This window comes from Amphiura filiformis, chromosome 5, assembly GCF_039555335.1.
Source record: "Amphiura filiformis chromosome 5, Afil_fr2py, whole genome shotgun sequence".
Lineage (NCBI taxonomy): Eukaryota > Metazoa > Echinodermata > Ophiuroidea > Amphilepidida > Amphiuridae > Amphiura > Amphiura filiformis.
The window spans coordinates 23,239,574-23,256,258 of record NC_092632.1 but is presented as its reverse complement, the minus strand read 5'-3'; the positions used below and the strand labels follow the sequence as shown (position 1 = coordinate 23,256,258).

General features: G+C 35.6%; 1 protein-coding gene across 2 annotated transcripts in view; it reads left to right on the top strand.

The window, feature by feature from the left end:
• LOC140152813 (77 kDa echinoderm microtubule-associated protein-like) overlaps positions 1-16,685 on the top strand; it is a 93,381-nt gene that overhangs the window by 4,039 nt on the left and 72,657 nt on the right. Inside the window, exon 2 of one of the 2 annotated variants that reach the window (XM_072175319.1) lies at positions 3,404-3,448. The exons of the other annotated variant lie outside the window; for it this stretch is intronic. Coding sequence (XP_072031420.1) covers positions 3,404-3,448 — 45 coding nt within the window. The remainder of the gene's footprint in view (positions 1-3,403; positions 3,449-16,685) is intronic. 2 annotated transcript variants of the gene reach the window in all.

Here is a 16,685-nt window from a genome sequence, read left to right as displayed (position 1 = left end):
TTTATTCAGAACTTTCCCCTTTCAGAATTTTCCCCTGAAAGAATACTGAATCTTGATCTGGTCATTGTATCATAAAATGGTTTATTGAAAATAGTTCAAAATGTATTTCCTTATTAAATGCCCGGTACCCCAGGTCAACATAAAAAGTGGTAACCATGTGTGTTCTAAATTTCGCAGAAAAGGGGTATTTTGTTGACTGAAATCGCGGACATGCAAATCGCGAAAAAGGGGTATTCTGAGCATTGTCTCCGCGAAATTTTAAAAAAAGGGGTATTTCACAGGTTCGTTCGATCGATGTCTTCAGCCTGAGTCTTCAGCCTCCATCCTCTGGCATTTCATTGATTCCGCCCTCAATCGTCACAGCGAGAGCGTCACAAGGCAGCTTTTTTACTATTGGCACGGCGGTTTCCCGATATAGTTGTCTAGTGGGTGTTGCACGTATGCTCCCGCACGTTTTGAAGAGAGCTGAATGAGCGACGCGAACATCGATGGTGTCAGATGTAACCGTTTTGGCTGCCGTATACACTTTTCCATGTGGTGAATTGAAAACATTGCGGGAAACATTGGCAGTGATTGGAGCGAATTCTCGACCGACCGAAAGTGATATTTTTCCTTGGTTTTTAATTCTGTTCGAATTCTGATGCATGTAAGTTTTATTTTGTATCGTTGTTTCTCTTCCCCTGTTGCACTTGAAGTTTGGCGTGTACACAAAACTTCGAGGGATTGTTCCTCTTTGGTTCATTTTCAATTAAAATCAGTATACAGGCATTGTAATTACCCCAGTTAATAACACAGGATCATCTGGGAGTAGGCCTACAACAGACACAAAGTAATGTTCATACTTGCACATTTTGTACTTAATATATTAAAATATTTGGAGTCATTGAAAAGGGGTGTCTGGAAATCTTCTCATTGAAAACCTTGAAAAAGGGGTGTTTTTTACCCTGATTTTGTCAGTGATTTGGCAAAAAAAGGGGGTAAAATCAATGAAAAATCAGTGAAAAGGGGGGTTTTGAAAAAAGGAAGAACACACATGGTTACCACTTTTTATGTTGACCTGGGGTACCGGGATTAAATGTTCCTTTAACTGTGTGTGAAATGTCAAAGGGATTTCACAGGAGCAGCAGGTTGTGCTGGCCCAGCCTGTTGAGTTTTTATGTGTGCAACATATGTATGTGTGAGTAGCACCAGTCAAAATTACTTGCCAAACTCTGATTTTTAGTGTGCATAATTATGTGTAGGAAAAATAACTGCTTCCTTGTTGAAATACTTGTATGCAATTTGTAAACATATTCATTATTCAGTATTAAAGGAGTATTTTGTGATCCTAGCATCCTCTTTTTATGACATTTTTCAGTAGATATCCACAAAAAAAGCTTATTCCCAAAATTTCAGTTGATTCCGATTTTGTGTTTGTGTTTGCGAGTTACGCATGATTATGTGCATTACAGTGCTCCATAGACAATGTTTGGTAATTTCGTTCTGGTGCACCAGAACAAAATTCAAATGTCACGATATCTTTGCTAAACGAATTAATCTGCAAGATATTTTTTGTATGTACATAAACATTATGTAACCAGAGGTTTCCAGTGATATAAAGATCTCAACTTTTTTTGAGAAAAGTGGGGGATGATGCTGTGGATCACGAAATGCCCTTTTAACTTAATTTGTACATGGGCTGATATATATGTTGTATAAATGTACAGTAATCCCTGTCAAGTTGGATTTTTACAGGCCTGTAAAGTGTTATCATGGTTATACCCAATAAATATATCATAACATAATGTTAATTTAACAGTAAAGTACACTTAGTCATTCAATGATCTGAAAATAGTGAAATACAAAACAATTGAGTTTATAAATGATTGTGTAAATAATGTATGTATTTTTAATGTTGAAGAGGTCAAGAAGGGTTAAGACAAGTTTTATCGTGTGTGAAGTCTTTTTTGTTGGGACATCCAAGTCATCCATGAGTGTTTGGAAATTAACCGCAATACTCGCAACAGTTGCATGCCACTTTTGTCTTCTTTTTGTGTCTGTTTACTGAATCATTTAATTAGGGTCCCCGTAAATTTTCAGCGCTTCAGGGCGTGCATTGTCGGTTACTTAAGGCACCCATGAAAACATGCTAAACACTTGTACAAAAACTGTATTGTAATTGCAGTGTAATGTCAAAAATTCAACAGGTTTTATTGCTACATAAAATGTGAGAAGCGGAAGGGCAAATAGTAAAATTTTGAATGCATTTTCTCATGTTTCTATAGTATTTTTTAGGGTATTGAAATTGTAACTTGATGGGAGGATCAAATATTTTACATAAAGAAATTCATTCATTTGTAGAATTGATCCCCCAAAAGACCACCTTGCTACAAAGAATATGAATTTTGTGTGAAAATGATTTTGCAGATAGAAACTTCCTGTACCAGAGGCAGCACCAATATTTTCAGGCTGTCTTAAATTTAATATTTTTGCCCCAAATAGTGTGATTTTCAGTGATTTTTTTATTCAGGTGTCATCGAAAATACTATGTAGTCTTTGTGTTGGCATAATTGCTAGAGTAATACAAGCAATTATGTCAAAGGCCAAGTGTTCGCCAAACAGTTGTTCAAATATTTGCTTATGAATTGAAAGGAAATATTGTGTAGGACATGAGCTATCATGATGCACCAAATTTGGAGAGCTAGTGTCAGTCATATATTCTGCAATATTCATTTGATCTGCTTGCTGCAACAACACATGAAGAAAATTATAATTCCTGAATTATAAGTACAACATTTGAAAGGCAAATGTAAGACAATGAGATGCTATGAGATAAAACCTGGGACACAATGCCTTGTTGCAGCATAATATTGTAAGATGATGGCATCAGTGCTTGTCGGCAACAGGTGACACTGATTATGCTGACAGTTTCTAGGAGGAATGGAGATATTTTAAAAGCAATTTTAGGAGAAGGGTGCAATTTCTAATGTAGAAATGTAAGGAAACCCACACTTTTGTTAATGTCTGGGGCTGGACTGCGGAATAGATTCCTTTTTTCCCCATGGGTTCCTCATTACCATGTAGAATCCTCCCTCAGTTCAAAAGGTTTATTTACATGGATCAAATATTAATGGTACCACAACGTACATCTGCTATTCAAAATTAAACCGGATTGGAGAGCTCCCTAATATAATTATGATGTGGGATATGATGCTTTCAAAATTGTTTGCTTTATGACCAAAAAGGCTGAGTGCTACAGTTTTTGAGGCAGAGTGTTTGGTTATCCATGGTATGACAGCAGATAGAATTGGACAAATCAGGCTACAGTTTGGTAATGATATGAGTGAGACAATCCATATGATATGGTTGTGAATTAACCAAGAATGAAATGTTGAAGTACATTTATTTTATTGATATTTTCCAGATGAAAAGAAAGATAGTGCAAGTACTCCTGAGCAGCTAGTGGAAGGTAACTTTTATACTGAGTGGTATACATATAACTAAACCAGATCTGATTCCAACATCTGCACCCAAGATATCAGAATCAATGATTCTTTGTAGTCATCATCTTCATCATTTTGCAGAGCACTCTGTTACTGACCATCTGATAATTTCAAGTTTTATTTCTCCTCTCTCTGTGTGATGTGGTACTAACCAGGAACACCAAATAAGAAGACTAATCAAAATTGATATTTCATCTATTACAGCCATTCATCGTTTTGCTGTATATTTATACTGCCAAAAATTTCTTTTGACTCTGTCAATTCTGTGTGTGTGACTCTTTTCAACTAACATTATTTATAACCATGTAAAGTTTGTCATTCTGGTTTGGGGACTCTTTGAAGAATCAAATATTTAATTTACAAACAATTAAAAAAGTTCAGTGTTCAAATCCCAACTAACCAGAATGCATCAAAGATAATAGAAGTTTAAAAAAACACCTGTTACCACAATGTTACCCAATCTCATTGTGCAAATTATTATTTTCTGTTTCATAAAGTTGCAAGAATATTTTACAAAATACCCCTTCTCAATGCAAAAGTTAGTCAATTCTGTCAAAATGTACATTTATTAGGTTAAAACAAATATTTGTTCCCCCTCCAGTACAATTTACAAGTTGAATGGTTTTGTCAATTCCTACCCCCCCTTCATTAAATTTTTCCACATAATTCATATATTGTTTGTCTATTGCCTATTATTTTTTCCATTTTTGCTTTCTGGCCTTTGATTGGTTGTTTGACTTGTCAATGGAATTAAGGGACAAATCCTGTAAATTAATAACTTTTGATTGCAATGACTAAAAACAAACCCACCTGCAACTCAACAACCATTTACTCTAAATAGGTTTCTAAATAACAAGAAATTGGGTGTCTTGATTTCACCTTTAACATGATGTCCCATGAATTGATGACATTGGGACATCATCATGTTTAGTGTAACATCTTTGATGCACTGATGTGACTGTGAGCAAAATAGCTCATTGCAAACATTGAGTGTGACTAACATCTTTTGAGAGTGAAAATCTCAAGAATTGGTTTCATCGGATATACTAACAGTACCCAGTAACAACATTTGATACTTTCACAAAATACCCAGTGTACACCATCACCCTCCTTGAGCAATTTTTCTTGGTTCAAATCTCAAAACACAGCTTACCAATGTATATTAAAGGTTAGGTATATTCCATTTGTCTTATAAAACAGTCTTTAGAAAGAAGGGTGACACCACAAGCAATGTCATATGGAGCATATTGTAAGGTACCTTGTGTTGGCAATAGCATAGACCATATTATAAGAAATGGCAAGTGCTGACTGCTGAGTAAGATTCATCAAATTATTTAAAAAAATAGAAATATTTTTTCTTTGTGTCTCTCACATTGGAGACTCGGATTTGAATGTGAGTTAAAGCCTTAATGTACGATCTTTTTTTCAGAATATACCTTTATTTTTTTCAAAACAGATTTTTTTTTGGTTGGCATATTTGTGATACTTACACATGTTCCAACTTCATCTATGAGCAAACTGTCAAATTCACCCTATTTGTAGTAAAACAGGATGATTTTCTGTTGGTCCGACATATTATCATATTTTACAGATTATGATAATATGTCGGAACGATCTCAAATCTTAATCTCCTATGAAGCCAGTTTGGTTACACTCCCTTCACACATGTGGATGGAGCGTAACCAAACTGGCTGCATAGGAGACTAACTTTGAGGCCACACTCGGCAACCTAATCCAAAAAGTGCGAGATATTTCAAGTGATAGAAGTTTATGATGTTGTTTCTTTGCTAATTTCCAATGTTTTTCGCGTCCAAATGTATTGGGAACTTTCATAATGATTTCGAGGAGCACGTGTGGCCGAGTGGATAAGGCGCCCGACTCATAATACATAGGTTGTGAGTTCGAGCCCGCTTTCGTGCCAACGTGTTGTGTCCTTGGGCAAGGCACTTTATCCTCATTGCCTACTTGGGGGGATGTGGTTGGGTTGGATTGATGTTTGTATAGTTGTTTGTTTCAATGTTGCAATATTGGCGCTGATTAAGCTGCTGCCAGCAAAATTGCATTGTGTCTGTTTAGGTGTGTTTAATGTACAATTCTAGCAATTTGACCTGCGGGTCACGATTAGAGTTTGAAATAAAACCTTTAAAGAAAGAAAAAGATTGCATATTAACTATTTTATCATTTTGGGAGAAGAAGAGAAAAATCTAAAAATTTAAAAAGATCGTACATTAAGGCTTTAAGTTCAGTTTGTTTATCTTTCAAGTCATGGTCATTGGTCAAATCTTCAATTTGCCAAAAAAATCCCACAAGGTACCTTTCATTGATGTCACATTGTTGTTCATTAGACCCAAAAAAACAAATTGTTTGTCCATAGAGGCTCATGAAACAGTTGGGTCGGTAGGTCGGATTTTTTAAATATTTTTTTACAGATATTGCACTTGAAACTGACAATTTGAAGACTGGTAAATAAGTCAAAACACACAGCACTTTACTGGTTTAACTCGTGAGATGGTTCTGCATGTTATACTGTTCATTTTCTTTACATTTTCTTTCTTTAAATTTATACTAACCACTGTTTTACTAGCACATTCAACGCAAATTTTAAAAAAATTCGGTCGGACGTGGACAAACAAACAATTATTTTTTTGCCTTATGTGCAGATTGGACAAATACGGTTCCTGATACATATTTTTATATTATGGACAATAATGTAATAGTATACAACAGAAGTTCAAAATATCTTTTGCTGAACCATAGATCATGAAAACAAGCCATCTACGATCTATCTATCTATTGACCATCTATGGCTGGATTGCCCTCATAATTAGCAACAGACAACTGGTCTTGATCAGGAGTTTTCTCCCCCGTCCCTGCCCAAATATGACGCAAGTACTTGTAGGTTGAACCAGAGATCCTAAAATGGTCTCGGATTAAATGCACCTTATACATTAAAGTTTGGCTCTTGTAAATTGTACGTCCCATATACTCAGTGGGTATTCCATGGGTTCATGTTGTGTGTTCTGTAATAACACATTCATGTTGAGTTTAAAAGCACATTTGTTTTGTTGCTTGAAAAATTCACAGATTTGTAAAAAAATGTCAATTAATGACATATAGAAATGATGTGAATCTTTCGTTAAAAAAAGTATAACTTGATACATATTGTTGATTAAGGAGAGTCACTGCCTCACAAAAAGTGGAATATGTTGAAAACTTCTGTCTATGGTTGAACTTTTTCAGATGTAAAATGTCACTGATATTGATATACCACTAGACAATCAAATTACATCTATGTTAAATGCGTGTCGGTAAATGATGTTTACGAAATATCCCAGAGAAGTGTCATGCATGTCTGAAGAAATGAATGAACAACCAAACGATCCTCAAAAGTTCAGAAACAGAAGCAGAAATTGTTGTGACACTATATTTCCACACATCCCTGGAATAAAATTAATGTGCCAAATGTGTGCTCCATTATTGCTTGTAAGGTGAGGGAGGCAGACCAAACAAGTACCAAAAGATGAAACAATATCACATATCATAATTATATTTCCCACCTTATCCGTCCATTGTATCGACTCTTTTTACGAGTGGAATTGCAGTGAAATGTCATACAAGATTGTAGATAAACTAAATAAAAATCTATTCACTAAATATTCATAATTTTACAATAGAGTGACATTTTATTCAAATTTATTATTCAATAGTGCAATTTTTACTGACAGATGTTGTGCAGATAGACAGAATTTAAAACAGTTTCAGTCTTAATTTAATGATTACCGGTACTGTGATTTCACACTAACATTGACAATAATAAAAATGACAAAAGATTTTTTTAAATGCGTTTTTTAGATTAAACATTTTTAAAACAGACTTTAGAGAAGTAAATTATTCTTATTTCTATCATTTGTTTTTAAATGAAGTTAAAATTATAAATGGCTGTGTGGTCAAACACAAGGAATATTAAAATGCAGCGGATTGTTGAAATTTTGCTCATTTGCACCAAACAATGCACTATGAATCTATGATCATCAGGGCAGACATATTGTGACCTCGCCTATTATTCTTCCTTATGCAAATCAAGTAAAGTAAATGTTTTAAAATCCTTGAATATGATGGGACGTAATCAATGTGTTTGTACTGCTAGGTTGTATTTTCAAAGCATGTATAGATTTTCAATATTGATCAGTGTAGAACAAGTTAAGCATTCTGCTGGATTCGTCAAAATATCCCGACATATGTTAGTTAGAACAAGGATCTTTTATTGATTGTATCATAAAACGATGTGTACTTTAAACAGTGATATAGCTGAGTACATGTACGTTTATGTTAGTTTCAAACAGTGATCTAATTCTTCGCAGAAGGTATCAGCTGTTACAGACACTGTATATTACATGTAGAATACGATAGCAATCATACTGTAAAATGCTTGGATTTTGCACTGGAATATCCAAATTCTGGCCTTTTGCCAGCTTGAATTCAGAATTGGCAGTTGAAAATATAATCCACTATCTAATTTTTCCATTAAGGTTTTTATGCACTGAAACTAGCAATGATTAGCAAATTCGTCCTCAAAATGATTAATATTTTACAATTTAGAATGGTTTTTAGATAATTTGGTTTTCCCAACTTCTCCTCATTTTAATGTACGGTACCAAACACTGTGCATATAATGTCTGAGGGATAGTTTATTATGTCCTCTGAAGTTAACAGTAAAAAATAGGTGGTTCAAATTCAGGTTTTTATTTCTGGTACTTGCAATTATTTTTATGTAGATATAATTAAATATGGCAGAATAAATTTATCAAATTTTGCTAATTAAAGAGATTATTGACCAGCATTTTAGTTTTGTTTCAAACAGCTGCTTCCTTGTTGCATGTAAATTTGACTCTCCGTCAGTGCTGTATACAGTATACTGCATTGAGTTTGATGTGAGATTCTAGACTTGTGTATTGATTTTGCAGAGTCTGTCTTACATGTATTTATGAGCAGGAAAATTGACGAAACTTCCTTAGTAAGTGCAATTACTGAGAGTGCAATAATTTGTATCAACCATTTTGGTCATTTTGCAGTTCAAGAGTGTATTTTGTTTAATTTGTTTACTTAATTTATTGTTTTTGAACTTTTTAATTAAAATTTAATTAATTGCTTGTAAAACAGCTTAAATTGTAGCCTATGCATTTACTGATATTTTATTTTACCAAAAATGGTGCAAATGACTATATTGCACTAACCGTTGAATTACTCTTCTCTAGCTCCATGTGAGAGAAATGTTTAGCTCCTGGAGGTGTACCGTTTAGGTCATTGTTTCTTTTGGAACTAAGGCAGTAGCATAGCCAGGATTTTTTTCGGGGTAAGGTGTCTTTTAGGGAGAATTGTGCAAAAAAATTTCAAAAAGGCTTTAAATTTTAGCTGCGCTGCCTCATTTGAAAAGGTAGTCCCTGATATGAGTTTTGAACAGAAGTTACGTATTCTATCTAGACTCTAGTTCTACAGTCTATGTCTAAACCTAGTGAGCCTGAAATGTACAGCCCCTAATTGCTGACCATTAATAATAATATTAGCTTTGATGTAAGCCTGTGTTGCTACCCACTAAGCTGTGAAATCAGTTGTATATAATTAAGACTAATTACCTTATTATCAGCCTTGTATACTGTGTACATAATTAACTGTTGCTAAAACATGTTCTCAACCTGTGTTTTGATTCTACGCAATGCTTCCTGTAACATATGATACAATGCGTAGATCCCTATCTACATGTGTCCATGTATGCATGAGGGTTTTTAACTTTTCCTAGCAAAGAAACTCTGAACTTTTTTGTGTGAGTAAAAGAAAAAGTTCATAGCTGTAGCTTTGTGTGGATTGTGACCCAGTTAAAACCCCGAATAGAGCACCAGAAAGGAAAATCAGTATGCTATTGTAGGGGCTGCCCTCAGGAACTATACATGTCATTGATGTTATCAACATAATATTATACATATTGTTAGCCACTTTCTTCCTCAAATAAAAAAAATCCACAATCTAGTGTTAGTAGAAACGTACAAGGAGCTACAAGGTAGGATATGAAATAACTAATGTGATGCGAGGCAGCAAAATGTACAAAACAAATGATGAGAAAAATGGCACATTTACATCTCCATGAAGTTTGTCAAATTTAGGGCAAATGCTGTGAAAGAGTTGAGGAATTGCAGAAATGATCCCCTCCTTAATTCTGTGGTACATTCTCTAAATGACAAATAAATAGAATGGACTAAATCAAAATAATTTTGGGAGCAGTTCAAGAAGAAGACTAGGAAATGTTCAATAATTTTCCCCATAAGCTCTCCTGTTACACATTGGTTAGTCTGTATGGTCTAAAATGCAAGACATTGATCCAACAGTTATAACAAAACAAAATAAAACCCCTTTTGTACAGACATGACCATTAAAGCACATAGTAAACACACAGTATTACCACATAGCCCAAATTCAGCCATAAGGCACACATGTGTATCGCAAGAGTCCCGTAGAGCTGGTGAACTTTTCCAAGTTATTTTGGGTACAATAGCAAGGTAGACCCATAGGTAAATGTTGTTATTGTGTAATTGTTTGTACAAACTCTAGAAGGCCCTCAACTCTTTAAGTGATTACGCACGGAAACCCTAGTGACCGACAGTTGTTAGTATTTGAGTGCTACCGACTATTGGAAGAAAGTATTTCAGTATGCACAGCGGTGAGGAATATGGAAGGAAACAGTGGTTTGACTTTCACAATTTTTCAAGATGGAATCCACCCTTGCAATGATGACATCATTTGATGGGGAGCGTTGAAATTGAAATTTCAATTGGACCTGGTTCAGGCTATTAATTCAGCCATGTTGTCTAACCTCATCATGTGATGGTACAATAAAACTACCTAATTTGTTTTTGCAGATTTAGTTACTAATTACAAGTGAAGACTTAATTTTGCAAATCCAGAAATTGATACTTCCAATATTTATAAGTCGAGGCTCCTTGTGAAATAAGTAAAATTGAATACTTTGTAAAGAAAAGTTTCGACATAAACCATGGTGGGGTGTCTAACTAGACCTAGAAATAGACATTGGCGTACAGAAACATAATTCTATAATTTTATAATACAGTTAATTGATTTCAACAAAAAACCATTGTCTAACAGGGTGCGCGATAGCCGGTATCGCATAGCAGTTTTCTATACAATCTAGTCAGTTTGCTATGCAAGTTCCATTTCCCGGGGTTCCATTATGCATAGCATATTTTGCTACACAAGTTTTTCACCTGTGATGTGTATTAAAAATTAATGTTTTGTTTAATTGACCATTATTATTTACGATCATTTCTGAAGAATGTCACAAATAAAAAGGTCTAAGAACCATAGCACAGAGAGCATTTTGAATTCTGATTTGTTTCAAAACTATGAAAGGATAGGCTCTCAAAACAAACGAGCATGACAATCTACCTTTATGGCTACTTTAAGGCCTATCGGTTGGCCACTCATAATATATCTTATGGCCCTTCAATAGTTTTCACATTTATAGGCCTATTTTGAACCCTCAGTTTTTCTAGTGCAAACCGTTTTTATCATGATGCAAAAGAAATACGATAAAAATTGCTACATAAACTGGGGGGGGGGTTTACACCCCCAGCTAGGTATTCTAATGCTATCCGATTCTGCTTTCTTCTGGCAACAAAAACTAGGTAATTTCAAAATGCTTCTCCTCCTACATGTTACACCCTACAATTACGTAACTTGCACATATGTATCGCCTATATCCAGTGCCCATATGGTGCAAACAGAATTGGGATCAAAGGTCATTAAAGGGGCATTTTAGGTATATAACCAAATATCTTCAAAATGCTTCTTCTGCCACATATTACATAGCACAATGACGTCACTTACACATGTGCATCGGCTTTACCCAGTGCCCATACCTTGCACACAGAATTGGGGTCAAAGGTCATTAAGGGGGCAAAATCTTACAATTGCATTATCTGGACATCTGTAAGGAGTATGGGGCTCAAACTCGATACAATAAATCTCATGACCAGGGGAACATTTTGCAGGGGTCAGGTCAAAGGTCATGCAGAGGTCAAATCTTAGAAACGCATTTCCTGGACATCTGTAAGGGTACGGGCTCAAACTTGGTGACAACAAACTTAATGATCAGGGGAACATGTTGGAACACTTTGCAGGGGTCAGGTCAAAGGTTATCTGGGGTCAAATCTTTATAACTTCATTTTCTGGATATCTGCAAGGGGTATGGGGCTCAAACTCAGTGACAACAAATCTCATGACCAGGGGAACATTTTGCAGGGGTCAGGTCAAAGGTCATGTAGAGGTCAAATTTTCTAAATGCATTTTCTGGACATCTGTTAGGGGTACGGGGCTCAAACTCCACAACAACAAACTTATTGACCTGGGGAACATTTTGGAGCTCAAACTCAGTGACAACAAATCTCATGACCAGGGGAACATTTTGCAGGGGTCAGGTCAAAGGTCATGTAGAGGTCAAATTTTCTAAATGCATTTTCTGGACATCTGTTAGGGGTACGGGGCTCAAACTCCACAACAACAAACTTATTGACCTGGGGAACATTTTGGAACACTATGCAAGGGTCATGTCAAAGGTCATCTGGGGTCAAATCAGAATTTCATTTTCTGGATATCTGTAAGAGGCACGGGCTCAAACATGGTGACAACAAACCTCAAGACCAGGGGAACATTATGGAACATCATGCATAGGTCAGGTCAAAGGTCATCTGGGGTCAAATCTTAGAATTGAATTTTTGGACATCTGTTAGAGTACGGGACTCAAACTCGGTGAAAACAAACCCCATGACCAGGGGAGCATTTTTGGAACATTTTGTAGGGGTCAGATACCTCCACAACACCAACATGCCCCAGCTAGGTTTGTGGTCTATGACCACCATTTGCCACTAGTTGAAAACTGTTATACTAACTAACATTTGCATAGCATTTTTGCTATACAAAAATCTGACACTATCGCGAACCCTGATTGTCTTAATAGAGGCCGGCAGCGTGACGTCATATGCCGCCATCTTGTGGGTACACGCTGTGATGGTCGTTCGATCTCCATGCGTGAACAGCAAAATCATCGCGTTGATGCGTGGTAACAGCTGCGTGGCAAGCTGCGCCTTGCGCGTAGTATCCGACGCATGAACACGCATATCATTTGTACCCACAAGATGGCGAAAGGCTGACGGCCTCTATTAATTTCTATGTACCATTTAATGTTCTTTTACTTTTTTGATGTTCTTTTTATGGGGGAATGGGGAATTTATTAAACAGTTAAAGACTTGTGGTGACATATATTCTTTTGGAGGGTGTATTAAAAACAGACTTAAGGCAACCAGACATGGTCATTGTAAAGTAAAATACCCCTGATATGAACTTTCATTGATTTTAAATTTGGCCGTAGATTTTAAATATTGACTTTAGTTCAAGTATACTAACGATGTCTATTTTCATTGATTGGCACAAAACTCAATGAATGCAACCTTCTCTGAATTCATCTGATGACCTGTAATTTGTATTATTGAATCAAAGATTGAGCATTAAGCATCCTCCATATATTAAGTAAACAAAATGAATATCAGATCAAAGATTACAGTTTGTCAAAATTACTTGGTACCGTAGTTAGCTATAGCAGAGATGAAGCAATTCAAAATTGGCTTGAAGGCTGGGAGTGAAAATATCTTTTGATCACAAGTCGCAAGGCCTCAACACAATCATGATTGGTATTTGAAATGTAGCACCTTTCTACAGATTCAAATTTACTAAATATAATTGTGAAGAGCTGTCAAAATTATTAGAGCAAAAAATTGCTTTTTGTAATTTTCAACTTGTTCTTGCATTTTCTCAATTACAATGTACATGCCTGAATACATTTCAGCATTTATATGAAGCTATTTTCAGAGATATCAGTATTGATCAAAATAACAGATCATTGTGAATCAATGGGTGACATGGTCATGGCCAAGTGATGTAAAGTGGGTGTGGGGTAGTTAGGTGTGTTTATTACCATGGTAACTTAGCTATTTTAAACTTAGAAACATTTTGCACATCAGTGTTTTCATTTTCATGTACAAGTGTATGTGCATATAAATAAAGTAATTAAATAAGTCAATTACAAAATTTAGAATGATAGGATCTCTTTTTAAAATTATATTTTCCGGTTAGGGCCTATGGAATTGTAATCAAGGCTTTCAAGGGAATAATGAAACATCAAAACTCAACTAGAGAATAAGATGAAGTATGCAAATACACCACACTGTATTATATATAGACCAAAGTCCAAACTGGCATTATTTTCGGTCATGATATTCTTCCAATAACTGAGACGAGAGTATGCTGCTTCCACTTCAGATATTAACCTTTTGAAATATTGTTGCATGTCGAGGTCTGCAGACAAAAAGTATGAAGTTGTTTGTTTGATTTTCGAACAGTACTTAACATAATTACAAATATTAAATTGTTATGGCACAAAAATTATTTTGATTAGTTTTTTTTTTATGTGAAATAAAAATAATTAATATACACTTGAATGCCTTAAAATGTAAAGTGGTAACATTTTGTGGCAGAAGTGAGAAAATATAAGGAATCCTCGACATTTACAAGATGTATAAGCCACACAATTTCATATATCAATCTTATTCATCTGCTGAAATACTGACGCTGCAATCGTATTTGCTCAGTTGATATTTAGAGTTTTTCTCATGCTTGCCAGCAGCACTATGTCTGTTTTAAACAAACATTGCTTTGCTGCATCTAGATGCAATTTTGAGGAAGAGAAAGCTAATACTTCGTACTACAAGTAATAAGGGGGCTGGCATTTTCTTCGGAAGGGGGTCCCAAATATGTCGGTGACCAGAGTCAATTTTTTTTATGACCCCCCTATCGCAAGCAAATTTTGTTTACGACCCCCATCGCTGGTCGAAAAATGTTATGACCCCCCCACCCCTTCCAACTACACAGACTCAAGAAAAATTATTCATTGACGGAACTAAGGCACGGAGCGCGCCAAAACTTAAAAGTGAAGAAAGTGTGAGCGTTAAAATTTTTATCGTGATTGTAAAGAAGGCGCACGGAGCGCGTAAAAATTTTGCATAGATTGTACGCACATTTCGATTGTGAAGTTAAGGTATGCGCGTACAGCGCGCAAAAATTTGGAGTCACCAGCCCTTAATAATTTATAACCCCCTATTTTGGGTGTTAAAAAATTATAACCCCCTATTTTTGGTCTGAAAATTCTATGACCCCCTGTATTTTTGGGACCCCCTTCCGAAGAAAATGCCAGCCCCTAATGATGAAGAAAAGAGACATCAAAATATTTACAATTAATTTTGACATTGTTCACAAGTAAATGTCTTACATTAAAATGTCTAACATATTGTGGCAGAAACCTCAGAATTCCCATAATGTCACATTCATGCATTTGACTTTTGACAACACCTTTTGTATTTGCCTTGGGTTTTGCAGGCACCTGTAAGTGTAACCTACCCTGGATCATATATAAACCCCATCCCGAAGCCAGTATGTTTGTAAATGTTTGTGTTTTACACATAGTATATTCGCTCAGATTCTGGATCTGTGGTGCACTGTATATACCGTAGATAATATTTGTAATTTATTTTTCAGTAATTTATTTTTCACAGAGCTTATAGCACTGAGATGCAAAAATTGACAATTTAATTGAGTCTGTAGACAAAATATTTCAGATTTAGTGCGGCAGTGTCTAAAAGTCTTGACGTCTTTAAAAAAACAATTACAAAATCTTGAAGGAAAAAAAAAAAAAAAAATCACCAAACTCATTACAATAAGGCTTTAAGCAATTAGTAAGTTTTAGTGGATTCTCTGTCGGACAAGTTTAGAACTGTCAAGCTTTTGTCAGGAGGAGCTCTGAATATTTCAGTACTTATGAATGAGACGTGTATGCCACCACTTGCCTACTGATGGATCTGAAAAGAGCCATTCACTGAAGACATCCCTGTCCCTCTGAAAATCTGTCCATTTACTTAAGACTGCCCCTTGGTCAACAGAGACCAAGCAGACCTCGCCTATCTGCTCAATTTAAAGTTTTGTGGCTCTGAAAAGAGCCATTCACTGAAGACTGCCCCTTGTCAACAGAGAACAAGCAGACCTCGCCTATCTGCTAAATTGAAAGGTTTGTTGAGTCTGAAAAAAGCTGTTCACTGAAGACTACCCCTTGTCAACAGAAAACAAGCAGACCTCGCCTATGCTGCAAAAAAATTGCAGAAATCAGTCAAAGTGGTAATTACTTGATAGTGTGTTGGTTTTTGACACTTGAGCAATTTGCCAATTGCAGTCCTTCACTATGTAGAAGATATATCCGTGCTATTACATGTAGTATAAATGTGTTATAAATCCTTTGACTGATTCGGGGATTATGGAAGTAAAGGTTAGATACTATAAATATCAGAGGAAGAAATGAGAAATATTTATTAGGCAAGCTTGTGTATTAATCAGATATAGCTGGTGGGATTAGGAACCTATTCCTGGAATGACTTTGGAAAGTTACTTGCATTCATTTTCTAAGCCAACATGTTTGTGTTGTTTGTTTGTTCATTTTTAACGATCGCTCCTTGCTGAGACAAACTTCGGTCCTAATGGGACCAGGCTCAAGCAAAATGTTCAAACCAGGTTAAAGCCATTCTCTATTTTGCAAATGAACATTAATGCGAACCATTTCATTCTCGCAAATCATCTATAGACTGGGAAAATTTAGGAGAGTCAACTTTGATTCCTGTAAATGTCATATTAGAATGGATTTATGCTGCAATTCTTATCGTGCCTAGGCTGTAGTAAAAATTTGCTACCGTAATTCCACATCATCACATTGCGATACCTAAACCTTAGTGTGGGGCAAGTTTGTGTTAATATTAGCACACATTGCAATGTTACACTCCATTGCAGAATATGAAAATAGCTTACAGGGATTATTAAGATTGGGGAATTCCTTTCAAGTTACAAGGAAGTGTAGCACTTCCTATAAGCTAATAAAGTACTGTTTCAATTACACATTAGTGTATGTAAGGAGCTTCCTAGAATATTGAAACATAGAACAATCTTGTTTTGTTTGTACCTTTAAAATGTATAGATTTTAAAGGTACATAAAGTATGTTAAAGGTGAAAGTTTCACAGACAGATGAAAACAAAGATAGATGG